General features: G+C 36.9%; 1 protein-coding gene across 11 annotated transcripts in view; it reads right to left on the reverse strand.

Moving 5' to 3' along the window:
* The window catches only part of MTA3 (metastasis associated 1 family member 3), a 156519-nt gene that overhangs the window by 61774 nt on the left and 77878 nt on the right, over positions 1-16867 (reverse strand). For all 11 annotated transcript variants that reach the window (XM_027454127.3, XM_072035754.1, XM_027454132.3 and 8 more), the window contains 3 exons: positions 13798-13897; positions 8369-8557; positions 3175-3249 (listed from right to left, as the gene is read on the reverse strand). In XM_027454127.3, the coding sequence (XP_027309928.1) occupies positions 3175-3249; positions 8369-8557; positions 13798-13897 (364 nt within the window). The remainder of the gene's footprint in view (positions 1-3174; positions 3250-8368; positions 8558-13797; positions 13898-16867) is intronic.

Raw genomic sequence — 16867 nt, forward strand, 5'->3', positions numbered from 1 at the left:
GTTGTACTACAACAAAGTTATCCTTACACATGTTCTCCCTTTTTCCATTGAGAAGTCTTACTAAAAATCTTTTGTATTGAACCAGATTTTTAAGAAGAAAACAAGGAACGTGAAAACATTGCACTGAGAGGAATGAGTCATCTGACCTTCCGGAGACACTATATCATGCTACGGCCATGGAAAGTGCTGTATCACCAATATGTATTACTGAAGGCCTGAATTAGTGTTGCTAGACAGGATCAATACAGACAGAGGACTTCAGCGAAATTATTTCCAGTGAGCAATCCGGGAGACTCCTGGAGTGCACTGAGGACAACTTCCTCGTCCAGGTATTAGACAAAGCAACCAGAAGAGATGCATTACTGGACCTGGTGCTCACCGGTGCGGAAGAGCTCGTTAAAGAGGTTAAAACTGGAGGCAAACTAGGTTGAGGTGACCACACCCTGGATGAGTTTGTGATCTTGAGAAATACAGGCCTGGCTAGCAGCAAAGTCAGGACCCTGAACTTGAGAAAAGCCAGCTTCCAGCTTTTCAAAGAATTAGTGGATGAGATCCCATGGGACACGATCCTAAGGAATGGAGGATCTGATCAGAGCTGGCAACTCTATAAGGATATTCTCCTTGGAGTGGAAGAACTCGATTTATTCTCATGTAATAAATCAAGCAGGAGAGGGTCTTTTTACAAGGGCATGTAGTGATAGGACAAGGAATATTGGTTTTAAACTAAAAAGATGGGAGAATTAGATTAGACATAAGGAGTAAATTCTTCACTCAGAGGGTGGTGAGGTGCTGGTACACATTGCCCACAGAAGCTGTGGATGCCCCATCCCTGGAGGTGTTCAAGGCCAGGCTGGACAGGGCCTTGACCAACCTGATCTAGTGGGTGGAATCTCTACCCACGGCAGGGAGATTAAAGCTATACGATCTTTAAGGTCCCATCCAACCTGAGCCATTCCATGACTCTATCATTTCCCTTCACCTTAACCTGAAGGGAACATACCCTGAAGGTGGCAGTGGTATCTCTATCACCATTAAGTCATCACATTTAGATACCAAACAAGAATAACATTTCGTAGCACTTACAACATGGAAACCTTTTGTATGCCTGCCAAGCTAATTCACGCAAAGAAATAAACAGATAGTTAAAGGGTAAATTTTTAAGTTAAACCACATTGATACAGAATTCAAAGTCTGTATTTTATGTATGTATAAGATTCAAGAATATACATCAACATTTTCTTTCCCCATTCCTCAAAGCTGTTCTATCCCTCAAAGATGATATTTAGAGAAGAATGACTCCAGAATTGCCACTTTCTTACTGAACATATTTTCTCCCTAAAATGCATTCAATCATCACAGCTTGTTCTGGTGGTGGAGGGGACGACAATGACAAAAACAAAACCACCCTACAGATATATTTTTTTTACTGAACTGTATTATTTTTACCATTCCAGAACAATTTAACAATGTCAGGACAAAGTTCTGGTTTCTGGTCAGGAAGGATTACAGAAATGTTAACCTGCACAGAAATGCAGTATTCAGTCTATGCTGTTTTTGTTTTTGATGATCACACATGACCTTGAAAAGACCATGTCTAGAACATTAAATCCCGTGGTATAATGCCATGGCCTGAGTTAGGATATTACAACTTTATTTAGTTACAAATAAGGCTGACTTTTATAAGAGCACTCAGGATGTTGATGTCCATAAATCCTTTTGCGTTTTATATTTTTCCTGCACACGAATCTAAAAACCTCATCCTATGAAACGGTACGCAAACTCAGCGCATCACACATCTCGACTGTTGTAGCAACACAATCATAACGAAGCCCCACAGAACTTTAGAAAAGGAATCTCAGAGCATTATGCCAACAACTCCAGAGCAAGTATTTCAGAAAAAAATCACAGGAAACAAAATCAGTCTCCGAGCAACCTAAGAGTGTTGACAGAAGTCAATTTTCAGTTCAATTTATCCTTACTCCAAGGCTTTCGGTCTCAATAAAACCTTTTAATCTGATTCTTCAAGATCCTCTGTTGCCCGTTCCTCAAGAGCTGAGGAACAGCACAGCAAATCTTTGCTGACATCTTTTTAAGATACATGTATACAGTGCAAAAACAAGATGTGCTAAAAAGTGAAATGAATGGAGACAAACTGAATACAGAGCAAGTTATTTTGTCTTTGTATTGTCCATACAAAGAAAAGATTCTAGCGATAATTCAAAACTCTACTATGTGGTAAAAGACTTTTTTTTTTACTTTTCATACCCTTAAAATGCCCAAGCAAACACAAAATAAAACAAAAAGCCACCAAACCACAGAACAAGCTGAAGTAATCAGCTTTCTGACACGCTGTAACAAAGAAGCCTGGAATGACTCCAAACACACATCTAACAATACAGCTGTCATCGTTAGAGCGTAAAATTTATTTTCAACATGCTGTACTTAACATTGCTACTAATTATCCAAGTAAATGAGCTACATACTAAAACGTAAAAACATAAATTACAACGGAGTATTTTAAAATATTTTGAGTATCTAAATCAAGGAGTAAATATATAAATAGTGCAATATATAAAAATTACTAACACTCTGGTTTTGCCTAAACCTGCTTCAAGTGCGTATCCAGTATCATCTTATGATGTTTGTGCTCCAAAGGGACTCAAACATTCATTTAGAAGGATGAACACATTCACAACGTGCACCCAACTTTGTTTTTGTATCTTGGTAATGCCAAAGTAATGTTTTAGCATGGAGCATCAACAAAATGTTCATAACATTAGAAGTCACATTTAACATGACATGTTTTTCCTTTTTCTTCAGGCCCATATGCAGCTTCACAGCCCAGAGAATCGGCTCTGTAGCCCATTTCTTTCTTCCACAGCACAGCAAAAACCAGAAATCACATTGCTACAAGCCAGCATTCAATCCAAATGGCTTAAAAAGCTATTCACAGCTAGATGGTGTACAACAGGCAGGATTTGGCAATACATCCTCTACATGGCACAAAAACACTAGTCTGCAGCCTAAAACACTACCATACACCTCCCGCCACATTTCTTTTGAAGAACACAATTTTTTTATTCTTTAACAAGCTGAGATTTTTTTATTATTATTATTATTTTTTTAAATAAGAGCATGGCAGACTTGTTCATGGTGAAATAGCCTTTAAATTACCTGCTGCACATATCTGTCAGTAGTTTTCCACATGTAATAATATTCAATGATACTAGTCAGCGACTTCCATGGGAGCTGAAAAACATTTGTTACAAATTAAAGTGGAAGTATACAAGTGAAGAAACTGCAGTGTTCACATTTTATTAAACACGTTAAAACTACGTATAGTTGATACACGATTCTTAAAATGTGCATGCATTTAATACCCACAGTGGAATCTATATGCATATAAATGTATACACCACAAATAATAAAACAATCGAAAATAATAAAACAAATAATAAACAATCTTTCTTTATAATTAACAGTGATTCAGAGTTACATTTAGCTTTGATGTGCAATACTGCTGTAATTTGTTTAATTTAAGTGTTATGGTTAGACTAACTGATCAAACCAGAATCCAGCCCATCAGGAAACAGAGAAAGTAGTATCAACTCTATTGTCAAGTGCCTCAGATAGAAAATGACATTAGTACTAGGATTTATCATCTTTACAAGACTGTGTTCAAGCCTCATAATAGTTTTGCTTTTAAAAAATACACTGGCTATAGTATTTAATTCACATTTTTTTCAAGTCCCATAACAACTTAGCTGCTCATACAACACTGACAGTTTTGCAAAAAGCTCTGCATACTCAACCACTAAACACCAAACAAAAAGGATGCAAGGGACAAATTCTACGTTAAGCAATAAGAGTCATACTGACACCAAGTATTTCACAGAAGTCTCTGCACAAACTCAGAACAACTGAATATTACCACCTTGATAACAATTTTGGTTGCACATGTGCAACAGTAAAGCAAAAATGTGTTAAACCATAATCATAACCTAAAGTTGGAGGAGAAAATTAAGCATAGCAGTCACTTGTAATTACTACTGAATTATCTATTAAATACCATAAATTCTCTCTACAATATGAATTAGTAGTTCTCATACAGGATTCAAGCAATTTTCTTCATAACTTGGAGACACATTACTGTTTTATACACAGTATTTTATGGAAGCATGCATTAATATTAATGTTCATAGCTCTCCAGAGAGAAGCATCATTTTTTGCGAAGTCCCAGAAAATCCAGGTGTGGAATCTTCTTTGCAATCTTTTTTCTCTACGCACTGAGGATTTGCTCTACACACTAAGCCAGAAGAGAAGGTTCCTGAACCTTTAATCAAGTTCTTAAAAGCAACAGAAGAAAAAATATATCAAGCTGCCTCTGCCAGCACACAGGTGCTCACAGTTTTACACTCTGCTTGTTTGCAGACACTTGGAGGAACTGAGTTTGGCTCCACCTCTGCTTTTCACTACCTGGGATTCAGGTCCAGACTCAGCTGTGCCTTCTTTTTCAGGCAGTGTAGCACATACTACAGTGTGTCAATCTCTGGTCCAAACAATAGCAACGTTGTCTATTTGCTTTTAACTAACAAAAGCATACACTGATATTGCGGTAAATAGCAACACAATTCAGTTTGTTAAAATTCTTTTACTTTCTCGGGTAAATGATGCCATACAAGAAATCTGCCTAAGTAAAGGCCAGTGACTATTGCACACATTCGGTGCTTCTCAAGTCTGCATGTCCACGTACTTCTTGACATCCAGATGAAACTGTCACTCTAACTACCTGTCATTATTAACTAGTCCTTTTTAACTTTTCCATATTTACTTTCCTTCCTCAACACTTCCTCAACACTTATCCTATCAACACATTTGTGCCACAGACTGTTCACCAGTACTCCAGAAAATACTTCCATCTGTCTGTTTTAACTATGACACCGGTATGTCTGTTCACTCCATAGGTAACAGCAATTAATGAAAGATAATTAAGGTGGCTGGACTGGATAACCATTATCTTTCTTACACTGAGTCATAGCTCAGAAAACCTGTTTAACACACAGATTTTTGTATTCTGTTTACTTGCACACCTAAATGACAAAACACTGTAGAGGCACATGAATTGTCCTGAAGTTGCTCTCAACTACCACAGAAACTGTGAGCAGATACAGAGTAACTTAACTCCCATTACCAGGTTTTATTAAACACTAATGGAAAGAAATGAAAATGACCTTCTACATGACATTTTTGTAGGAAAAAAAACAGCAACAAGATGACAGCAAAACAAAAACAAGGAAAGGGAATTTTCCGTTTCTTTGTTTTTCTGCAGGGTAAAAATGGACTATTCAGATCAGACCAGCATGAAAAGCCTAGGATTTAAATTATTTTAAAACGAACATGTTAACTTTAATTCTTCTTTCCATGCTTTTCTGATACTAGAATCTAGCTCCTGTTTTATACGAACAGTTTGAGTTTGATTCCCAAGGTGCTTCCTGTGGTATTTGAGACATGAAAGTTATAAGTTCATGAAAAATTGTGATAATGAAAAACTAAGAATTAACAAGCATAACAGCTGTCTCTTACCATTAGGAAAATAGTTATGTTTACAGAATATAAAATATTCACTCTTCTCCCATTTTACTACCCTGGGATGTGAAGTAATTCAAGTAAATCAAAGTAAATTCAATTAAATTTAAAAGTTTAGGTTGATTAGGATTCACATAGCTTCTTAAAGACAGCAGAATCTCAGCAAATGAACTGCTTTAACAGCTGATGAGTCAACAGCAGATGAAAATGATTATTCAAAGGCTAGATGGTAATTTGATAACAAATGAGCTTCTCCTGTCTATTAAAAAAAGGTAAACTCCTTTGCACCACTTAATTTATAATAATTATCTTGCTTACTAATATTTAATGTTTATAGCTTAAAGCTTGAGCTGCACATTGAATGTCAAAGAGTGCTAGTTCTTACTAATTGCTGGGAAAGTAAATGAGCCTGCCCTTTACAGAACTGTAATATAAGGGTTGCAATTGCAGCTGCTGTGTCTTGCAAATCTGGGCCAATTCAGAACTCCTCTGGCACAGAATGACTCAGGCAGGTATTGCACAACCCTTCTGTTTCAGCACAGTGCTACCAGTCCCTTTCTGCTACGCTCCATGGCAGTCTTGCCTGTGCAGTGGCACCACAGCACTGACTGCTTGGGTTCAAATTTCATCTCTGACAGCATAGGATTAGATACCAAAAGGAAATTAGCGCATACGCTAGCAGTGCATTGGCTCCTTTTTCCAAGTTTTATCAACAAACATAAAAGTAACTTACAAGGGATGATACCAGGTAACAGATAAATGTATTCTCATGGCTAATTACTGCTAAACACTAAAAATTTCCATCTACCTCAACGTGCAGAAACTTCTCATATATCCATGAGCTAAATCTTGAAGGACCATTTTAGATGATTACTTAAGACTAGATGCTTGTTTTTAACCTCTACTGCTTTAGAATACTACACAGCAAGTGAGAATACATAACTTCGACTTGGAGAAATTAAGTTATCACACAAGATTACATAATTAATACAATTGAGAGCTTCCAAATTACACAGAATTGTATAAAGATTGTACACACTGTTACCAATACCAATGTAAAACAGATATTCTTCTAATGCTTTAAAAACGACACATTATTTTGTCCAAAGGCTAAAAAAACAGCAACTAAGGCTTGGCAACACCCCTGTTTTAGCTAAAAGGGACTCTAAGTGATTACTGCCCTATATCCATTTCTGCTGTACTCAGACTCATCATTAATGTGTCCTTCATAGGCTGTGCAACCCCATCTTTAGATCTCTTTCATTCTGGTAGGAGGGCAAGAAAAAAAGGAAGGAAAATTCACTGATAGAGGGAAGCTATCAGCAGTCTACCTGAGATAAAACTGAACATTTTAAAGAGCTTCTAGTGAACTTACTCAAATATCTAGCATTTGAACACTAAAACAACAGCTATTTCTGCAATGCATTACTCCACTGTATCAATTTAGCGTATGAGTATCAACAGAATTTAACTACGTGCAACATCTCACAATTATACAGAAAAAGTTACATAAATACCAGAGACAAGGCTTAGATTTACTTGGTCACAAGCTGTATTAGAACTCAACTTGTAAAAGTCTATAAATTACTCCTTTCTATTCATATTTTCTTGAATGTGAGAGCTATTTTGTCCATGATACAATTTTCAACTTCACACAATGAACTCATTGCACTGAACATTTTCTCCCTTAGGAATCTCGGAATTAAGCACACATATATAATACACCTGTTAAAATGTCAGTTCTTCAGAAAAACAATGGCCTTCCCTTCCCACATTCATTCAATTATCTGTTTCATTTCAGAACTGTGAAAGTGAAGATAAAGACAGCTAAGCTCAGCGCCAAGCCTCCTCCCACCCTCCCACACATCTTCTTGGTAGGACTTCTACATTGTACCACACATTTCTTCCTTCCTTTTACAAAGATTATTAGTAACATCTGCAAAGAAAAAAAAAAAAACAACTCTGAACTCTCGGAGTCAGGCAGAATGAAATTGTTGTGAAAATGTTTCAATCAACTTCAATCTTAAGTAATGAAATTCTTCTGGCTCATATCCTAACCTTTTCACAAAGACCAACTTGAACAATTTAGAATGACAGAGGAAATATTTTTCATTGAAATCAAGGAGGTTCTGCAAGAAGCATGCGAGAAAAAAATTGTAAACAAATAAATAGCAATAGCAGCAGTCTCAGAACTAATTTCATTACTCTGCAGAATAATTCAGCAAATTAAAGCTTTGCTGTCCTATGGCCTGACACTTCAGTACCAAAAACTGTAGTTACAAGGTACTGAAAAACATTTGCTTCATCTTCTGGAAGTGCCAAAATATTTAGTATGTCAAAGTAACTCACTGCAGTGCACTTTAAAAGCAATTTGAATATGAATTTCTCTCTACTAATTAAAGAAGGAAACCCCAAAGTTTCAGAAAACACTCATGGGAGTCAGGCATGTAGCTGACAATCAATTTCACTGGAAATTGTGGAGAAGCTTCTTGAGCTTTTCCAGGTCTTTGTAAACATCCTGATCCAGGTCTTTGTAAACACTTTTGCGTATGAGATGCCCTACCTGGTAGTGAATCACTGAACGGATTACCTTCTGCCAACGTCTCTCCAAAGAATTGCATCAAACAAGAAAGAATATTGACTCATCTGTATAAAATGTACATGCATCTTACTTATATGTATCGATTACGCAAATTTTTCCTTTAGCTAATCTTCCAAACCTACAGAAAGTAATTATGCTCACCCATGCAAAAGCATGTTAGCACTCTACTTCAGTACTTACAAAGTCTTGTCGAATGTCATTGAAGTCCTTCCCGTACTTTTCCAATGCCTCTTCAAATAAACTAGCTTCTGATGCTGACCATTCCTCCATTTCGTCTCTACACAAGACAGGACCTCCAAGTGGCACTAGAACACTGATGGCACTGCTCAAATCATAGTTGTGTTTATGCAGTGTATCCATTGCATGAAACTAACGTGGAGAAGGAGAGAGTAAAAAAATAAATAAAAAAAAAAAGCTTGTTTAATTAGACAGCAGTCCGCTTCAATTAACACAAATTCAGTGTATTATTTTCTGTACACCATACAACAAGCCTTAACTAATGCTAAATTTAGAATCTATCTTTATTATCACAGATCTCCCACTGTGGAACGCAAGGAAAATAAATTGTTTATTACTTAATTTGGGAAAGGAAATGCCTTAATGAAATGCTTACTAAAAATGGCATTAGTGAATTAGTTCCCGTACATTACCAGCAAACATTTCTGGATAAATATTGGTAGAAATTGGTTTCAAGTAACCCAACAGTGACGGTGATGTACACTGACTGAGGGGCAATTTTAACTAACTTCTACATAGTAACTGAACAGTTCCTCAGGAAACATGTGCTTAATATTCTCACTGCTGGACAAATAAGTCATTTATTGCTTTCATTATAATCACACTGAAAAACAAGCAAGTTTTTCCCCTTGATAAACTCCAGAGATGGGTAAATCATTTTTTCTGTTGTTTACTTCACCTTCCTTTAAAAAAAGTGAAAAAGAGCAAACAGGTTATAGCATTCTTCATTTTAGAAGTAACCCTGGATACTCACAAGTGATGGGGAACATGAAAAGTAATCAACTACATCACAGATCCACCCGTAGGGAAGATGAGCAACATGAAAGACTTTCTGACTCAGTGTCCCAAAAGCCCATCACCACAATCTTAAATCATTGTGCTGAAGGAGGTATTAGATGTATAAAGTGCAATACTGTGTCTGTGTGTGACTGCGTAACATCAGCCTCCCATGTGTTGGTCCCACCATAGTGACGAGCTGTAAGGGCAACATGCAGTCTCTCAGACAGCCCTAAACTCATCTTATCACACCTAAAACACTGCAAGGAAGGAACAGTCTTGCAATATGTGTCAGTATAACACTTACATAGTAATTCCAGTTGAGCTTCTGCATGCAAAATTTATTGCAAATAATGGTTTCTCCTTATTGTTTTTGACTATCTACTATGTGTAGGCTAAGTCTTTCTCCAGCTTTCAATATACCTCTTTGAAAGCTATCAGGGACAAGATTCTTGAACTGTTTCATCTGCAAGAAGTAATGTCACTGTTATATTACAATAAGTCACTTTACCTATGGTTCAAGCCAAATTTACCAGCCTTGCGAATAAGCCATGGTTAACATGAAGTATTCTAATATGGAAATGCTGTCACGTAACATCCAAAAGCCATAATCTTTAGATTAGAGAATGCAAAATTAAATTACTGATTTATGGCTTGTCATGTAAGTAATGAATAAAGCAAGCCTAAAGATTGAACTCAGTTTATGTTACCAAGTTTCAAATCTTTATTTAAATTGCAGCCCTTATGGAAAAACAGTTCTGCACATTTTCCAAGCAGCTGCTATATCTAGATCTATTCACTGACATTAGTTTTCTTAAAAATGACAATGGAAGTGAATAAATCAGGACCTTGCTCTTGCTTTACATTCGTTTTTCCATCTATAATAAACAACTGATTCCATAAAGCTTTTTTCTGGTGCTATTACAAAGAAAAAATAAAGGGGGGGAGGTTGACAGAGAACTCTGTGGTAAACAGTGTCTTCACTAAGCTGCTCAGTGACAAAGGACCACTGACAAGTTCCCACAATAACATCTTTGCCTTCTGCAGCTTTGCCAACCCCCACTTTCAGTCAGATTCCTACACTGCCAAGAGTAAGCTGTGCCAGCAGAAGCAGCCCAAAGACATTGCTAGTGCTCAAGACGAAGTCCTGGAGTATCTCCTTTTTCTATCTTTTTACCCAGGAATTCGAGGACCGTTAAGAAACAACTGATGGGAACACAACACCTAAGGAGCATAAGGCAGGGGAGAACTGTCAGCCAGTGCCTCTCCCAGATACCTTGAAGAACAAAGGAAGAACCACCCTTCCCTAAGCAAGTTTGCCCGGAGCACACTGTGCAGCACAAATGAGGGGTCCCACCAGATGAAAGGTATTAGCCATGTAGACAGAGGGATCTTCAAGTCCAAACTTAAGCAGGCAAAGGCAGAAACTATGTATTTAGGTGAAAAGGAGCAGCATGGAGCTGGGAAAAAAAAAAGGGAGTAACAGGACACACTGCAAACAAGCTCTAACAGCTTCCAAAATAGATGCAATTTCAGTAGTCAGTTAAATAAACTAGACTGAACTGCCTCCAACAAAGCACTCAAACTGAGAGCTGAATATAGATAGAATAATTCAATCACTTTAGACATGTTTATCTTATGTGCTACATACACGGAAGTCTAATAAAATTCATTAAAACATCTTGCCATTCAAAATTGAAAGAAAGAATCTGCTCACGCTTTACATTTGCAAAAGACATCCAAGAACAGATTTACTTCCTTATAGTAAAGTAGCATGCGCTCTTCAGAATAAGCCCCCAGCAAGCAGCATACACTGTGACTCTCTCCACCTCCTTTGCTTTAATGGCAATCAGTGTATGCACTGTGTAACATCTAGAAATTTGAAACAGGATGTCTTTCCAGTTTCCTTCTCTTCTCAGAGACCAATCTTCATTATAAAGGAAAATACTGCATGTGAGTGTGCCAGAAATGCAAGTTTTAGTTGTCTCACCAGTCTATCGGCAACAAAAAAAACACACATACTATCAACTAAGAAGTTAAACCCATACTGTTTCATGTCTTCTAGCAACGTTTTCTGGATGATTTGGTTGTTTCCTACCTTATCTTATTACCTTCCCCAGGTTTTCAAGATAAGGAAGACTGAGAGTAGCCCCTTACTTGCTATTAAGGTCACAGGACTTCCCTAATGCGTACACACACACACACACACACACACCCCAAAATTTACTGATGTTTATAACCTGTACTTATCAGACTGCTTACAGCCATCTCTATCTGAAACAACTCATTAGAAACACTGGAAACCCACAGACACAGTGTACAGAATCCCCATCACCAACACTTCAGGTGCAAGGGTTATCCGCTGCTAAGGATACAGACAGGATAATTTTCTCAGCATTATGCACCTACATCCCTTTCAAAGCACAAAGTGAGATCCACCACAAGTTCTGCAAATGTCTATACTAACTTTAACTGCTGCTCAAAATATGCTCCTAATTAACATGGGAAACTATGGAAGAATAACTACTAAAATGACAAATACGTCTTTTCTTAACTTAGAAGGAAGTACTTTGCCACAGAGCAAAAGAGGGTTTTAAAAAGCTGAGGGGGTAGGAAAATGAGAAAGAACAGACAGACACAATAATTAAACCTGGGGTGGCTCCTCTGGTGCCTCATTATAAGATATGCCTTTCATTAAGTGTAATGGAACTTAATGGATCATTTGCAACGGAGAAACATTTATATGGCACTCAAATGTTAAATGTATCCCTTTATTAGCAGCGCTGAACACGTAGTTTCAAATACAAAAACTGCTGTAAGGATGAATCTATTTCTTAATCACTGAATACAGTAAGAAGGACGGGCATTTATTAGAAACTCTTCATCCAAAGGAATCTTAATAAAATGAAAAATGTCAAATGGAAGAGCTGTTTGATGGAAAAACTAAAGCATTTAATGTGAAAGGAACGTCAGTAACATCGTATCAGCAAGCATGAAACAGAAGAAGCAGCTCTTGAATACAGAAGAAACTCTTGAAAATTACTGAAAACATTACATTTTACTACTGCCTTCCTTTACTGCACTATAGCCCAGACTAAGCTGGTTTCCGGTTTAATAGTCTTTGAGAGCAGATGGTAAAATATAAGAATTTGTTTATTTCTCATCGTACTAATGAATATAATTTATCTGGAATATAAAATCTGACCTACTGAGTCACATTGGTCATCCATCTACACACGTAATCTGTCCTTGTCAGCATCACAAGGAACTGCCACTTAGAGAAAATAAGCTAGCCCATCTAAGAACTTTCTAAGGTTAACTCTCATTTCTTTCACAAGCACCTGCAAACCCTAGGAATTAGGAATGCCAGGTTGTGCACTTCTTATTCTCCTTATTTTCTACTTATAAATCCATTGCCCATAATTTTTCTAACCCCCTTTTTTTAAACCTACAAACATTGTCTCTTTCCACAAAATCTTGAGGTTCTGAATTCCAGGAGCTCTCAGTTACCCACTGTGTAAGGCAGTACTTCAACTATTTTTAAGTGATCTGTTAAGTTTCCTTGAGCGTCCTCTAGTTCAAATACTCAAGTATCTGATGAGTAATAGACCTACTTAAGGCTTAGCTGTCATCTCCATGATTCTGTACACAAATGTTTAAAAAAAAATAGACACCGTCTGCTGGTGTTTTTGGGAAGACAAAATCAAACTTGATTCTATGAAACAGTAAGATTTTGTTTGCACATAGTTTTCCTGGCACGCTTTTATCACTGTAGCGCATCTTGTCATTTCAGCTATGAATATGCAAAGACAAAACTTTGGTCTGTAATTAAAATACTTTTAAACTTTCTCTAAAATATGTAGATGCTTAGATGCTTTTAAATGGTAATGATTTTAAACTAAAAGGGAGTACATTTAGATATTAGGAAGAAATTCTGTACCATGAGGGTGGTGAGGCACTGGCACAGGCTGCCCAGAGAAGCTGTGGGTGCCCCATCCCTGGAGGTGCTCAAGGCCAGGTTGGACAGGGCTTTGGGTAACCTGGGCTGGTGGGAGGTGTCCCTGACCACAGCAAGGGGGTGGAATCAGATGGTCTTTAAGCCTTCCAACCCAAACCATTCTGTTTCCATGATATTATAGCAACTACTTCAATAAACCAAGTAAACATCCTAAGGATATCCTAAGTAAAATGTTCTTCAAGAAGTTGCTTACAAAGTCTGATTACTTATACTCTAGAATATTTGCAAATACAGTTATAATAAGATATAATCTAAACAACATTTAGCTTTATTAAAATGTATTTTAAATCCCACTACTGAACTGACTGAAGCTGTGTTCAATGAGTATTATCCACCCTCCCATGCAAATCATCACATGTGAAGATACATTTAAATAGATTTCAAACCATTTACAGCATGACTACAAGCGCAGCACTAGCAGCTTACAGAAAATGCACAGAATTATCTACCATATACATGAGCTTCCACGCAGGTATCTAGAGGAAAACAGACATCTGGGGGGAAAACTCTGAAGTAGCAAGATACTATTGAATTCATACATATAAAAAAGTTGTAGGGTTTGTAACAAACCACCTACCAGTGTGATGTCCCGGGAAGCAGCGGCTGCACTCATGTGTAAACTAGGTTGTCTGACAGAACTACTGCAGTCCAGTGCTCGAGCAAATGTGCCAACCGCACTACAACAGAGAAAGAATAAACAGTAAATGCATGAACATTTAAAAGATTTAACCTCTTTTTTATTAACAGATTATGCCATACCCACAAAGGTGTCATTTTAAATGTCACATTCAGATCTTTCCTAACAAAGGGTCATTTTACAAAAGCAAACCAACAAACGCAAAAATTCTGACCTCCCCCAAAAAGGAACATCTTACGCATAAGAACAACTCATTTGAAACAGCATCGGAACAAATGATATTCAGGGAAATTCTATGTACCAATTTATTTATTGTGAAGCCACAGACTCGTTTTGACTTTTTTTTTTTTTTTTTTTAACTCCAACTATTGTTCTTAAAATTAGGAAGACAAACCACTGTACAACATAATTTTAAAAAGGGGTTCACCACATTCCATTGAGGAAATAACACTTCATTCACTCCAGTAATGCATGTTTACTACTTCCATTAGTAAAGCAAAGCACAGTAGTACCTCCAAAATCATACTTTTGTCACAGGTGTAAAGTAATAGTGAACAAGCGGCGCTCTCAACCTACTTAATAAAAGCATCCCAGTATTACTGAAACTGGACAACTTTTTCTCCAAACCTTTACCTTTTTGTTGCACCTTCGTATGTAGCATTTATTACACTTATCACAGTAATAAAATATAAGGCATGGAGATGGATGACTAGTGTGATAGTGACCATTCTAAACTGCGAACTTTTCTTCAAAGCACAGAGCACACATCACATAAGATACACGGTGAAGGTAAAGATGCATAAAAGAATTTGACTGGACTCGGCATATCATAAGGAAATAAGCGAAGATGCAACAACATGAGAAAGATAATTAACTGTTCCAGTACCGAGTTCGATAACCAATTCTCAGTGCATTGTGTCACTATGATAATTGAAAAAATGATTCACTGCAGTTACAACATGATGCAAGTTCCTCTAAATTAAGTATCTAATTACAGCACCTAACATTTTTAATATACTGTAAGCCTCTAGACTAAGGACTGATGTTTCATTCAACAATCACATCCCACAAAATTTGTAAGAGCAGAGTTACAATAGTGACGTAGTCAATTAGAGATCAACACGCACAAATTGTCACGTTATTGTGTACTATAAATCTAATATTCAGTAAGAAAAAAAAGCAACGTGTATCAAAGTCTTATTCACTAAGGTATATTATTGATAGTGGAAAAATTGGTACCGATATCTATTATCACAATTTTATCTTAAATCTCAAAACACTTAATAGTGAATACATTTCAGTACTCTCTCCCAAAAGCCTTTAAGACACAATTAAGACTTAACGACAGTGATTCACATACTCCAGATTTTAACTGCTTGAATTTCTAAAGGTTGTGGAGTCAGTAAGCTGTATTATAAGCTATATTCAAATGTTCTTCCAGAATATTTTCTACTTCTCTGCAGAAATAGCAAATTTGACTTTTTTTTTTCTTTAACAAGCTTGGCTGTTTATAAAACATTATCCATCCAGAGACCAGTCCCAAGAATCAGACTCTATTGTGAACGCATTTCCTGATATTCAACCTCTTTAAGCATGTTGGCTTTGATAAGGGTTGTAGCTAACAATCTTTGCAGTAATCCTTCTGTCATTACTGCTCAAACCAGTAATACAGCATGCAGCATGACTGCGTTTCCCTTCTGATGCGACCTACTAGCTTATCTCCCTTTTCCATAGTTACCACTATTTTATTTTACCGTATTTCTAAAATAAAAGGAGTATGCTATGGAAGTTACAAAGAATATGTCACTCTCTAATACATCAAGTTGCTTTAAAAATTTCTAGGCTGACTTCAAGGCCCAAGCACATGTGAGTCCCGTTGCCCAGAATGTAACATAAAAATTGAGATACAGTATAAAGCTAGGTTTATGTCAAATATGTGATGAAGAGGCAAGAACTGAGGTACTAATTGACATCACTTGCAATGCAGTACTGAGCAGGAGAGGTTCAGAGGAATGCTGGCCAGGACTATGGGATATGCGAGTGAAAAACCACCCAGAGCCACCATAAAGCACAGGCAGCGTGCTGTTTGTAAGGGGGAAGGATGGGGCATCTGGGGCTGTTATCTCAAAATCAACTTTCCTGGAAACTTTTGAAGGACTGAGCTTTTCACGCAGCCCAAGAAAATGTAGAAATTCTACAGCATTTGGCTGTTGTAATTACCGAGTCTCAAAACTTCAAACAATAATAACGCACTGCTCTTTATAATCTAGCCATGCAGTCAAAATCCAAATTTAAATATTCATTTTTAGAAATACTTGAAATACCTTAGTTTTTGTCTCTTTTTTTTTTCTTTCAAAACACAGGTATGAGGAGAATATTGATATAAAGGTCAAATGTTTCCTTTGTGATTTTTCCTTGCATGATTTTTTCCCTAATAATACCAAAGAATGATTTTTACATGAAAGAAAAATTACTCAACACCCATTTTCAGATGATACTCTATTGCCTTCATTTACCTTCCAGCAAAACTAAACTTGCATTCAGCCGAAACAGCCTTAACAGCCAAACTCCAACTACTTTTTTTCTTTAAACAGATTCTTTAATGTAAGAAGACTAAGAAATGTTTCATTAAGTTAGTAAAATCCAAATAATTATCATACATAATTGGGAGCATGTTTAATTTAAGAATAACAATAAACAAACTTACAAAACCAGAAACTGTGCTGAAGCCGCCAGCAACAAAAGCGAGTAATTAAAAATAGCGAAGCTTCAGACAGAATCCAACATGCTCCAATCCTCCCCAGATGAGCTCAGTTCAAAAAACAAACAGATGACAAATGACACGCGTGGCTGTGAGATGGACAAGAATGATAATCTACTGGTGCTATCTACAGGGAGCGACTTCTGTTGAAGCTGTATCAGCAAGCAGGTGTAGGGGCTAGACCAAATAATCCAGCGTTACCTTAGATCTTGTGTTAATTAAGATGAACCAAGAAAGTTCTCTCAAGGA

This window comes from Anas platyrhynchos, chromosome 3, assembly GCF_047663525.1.
Source record: "Anas platyrhynchos isolate ZD024472 breed Pekin duck chromosome 3, IASCAAS_PekinDuck_T2T, whole genome shotgun sequence".
NCBI lineage: Eukaryota > Metazoa > Chordata > Aves > Anseriformes > Anatidae > Anas > Anas platyrhynchos.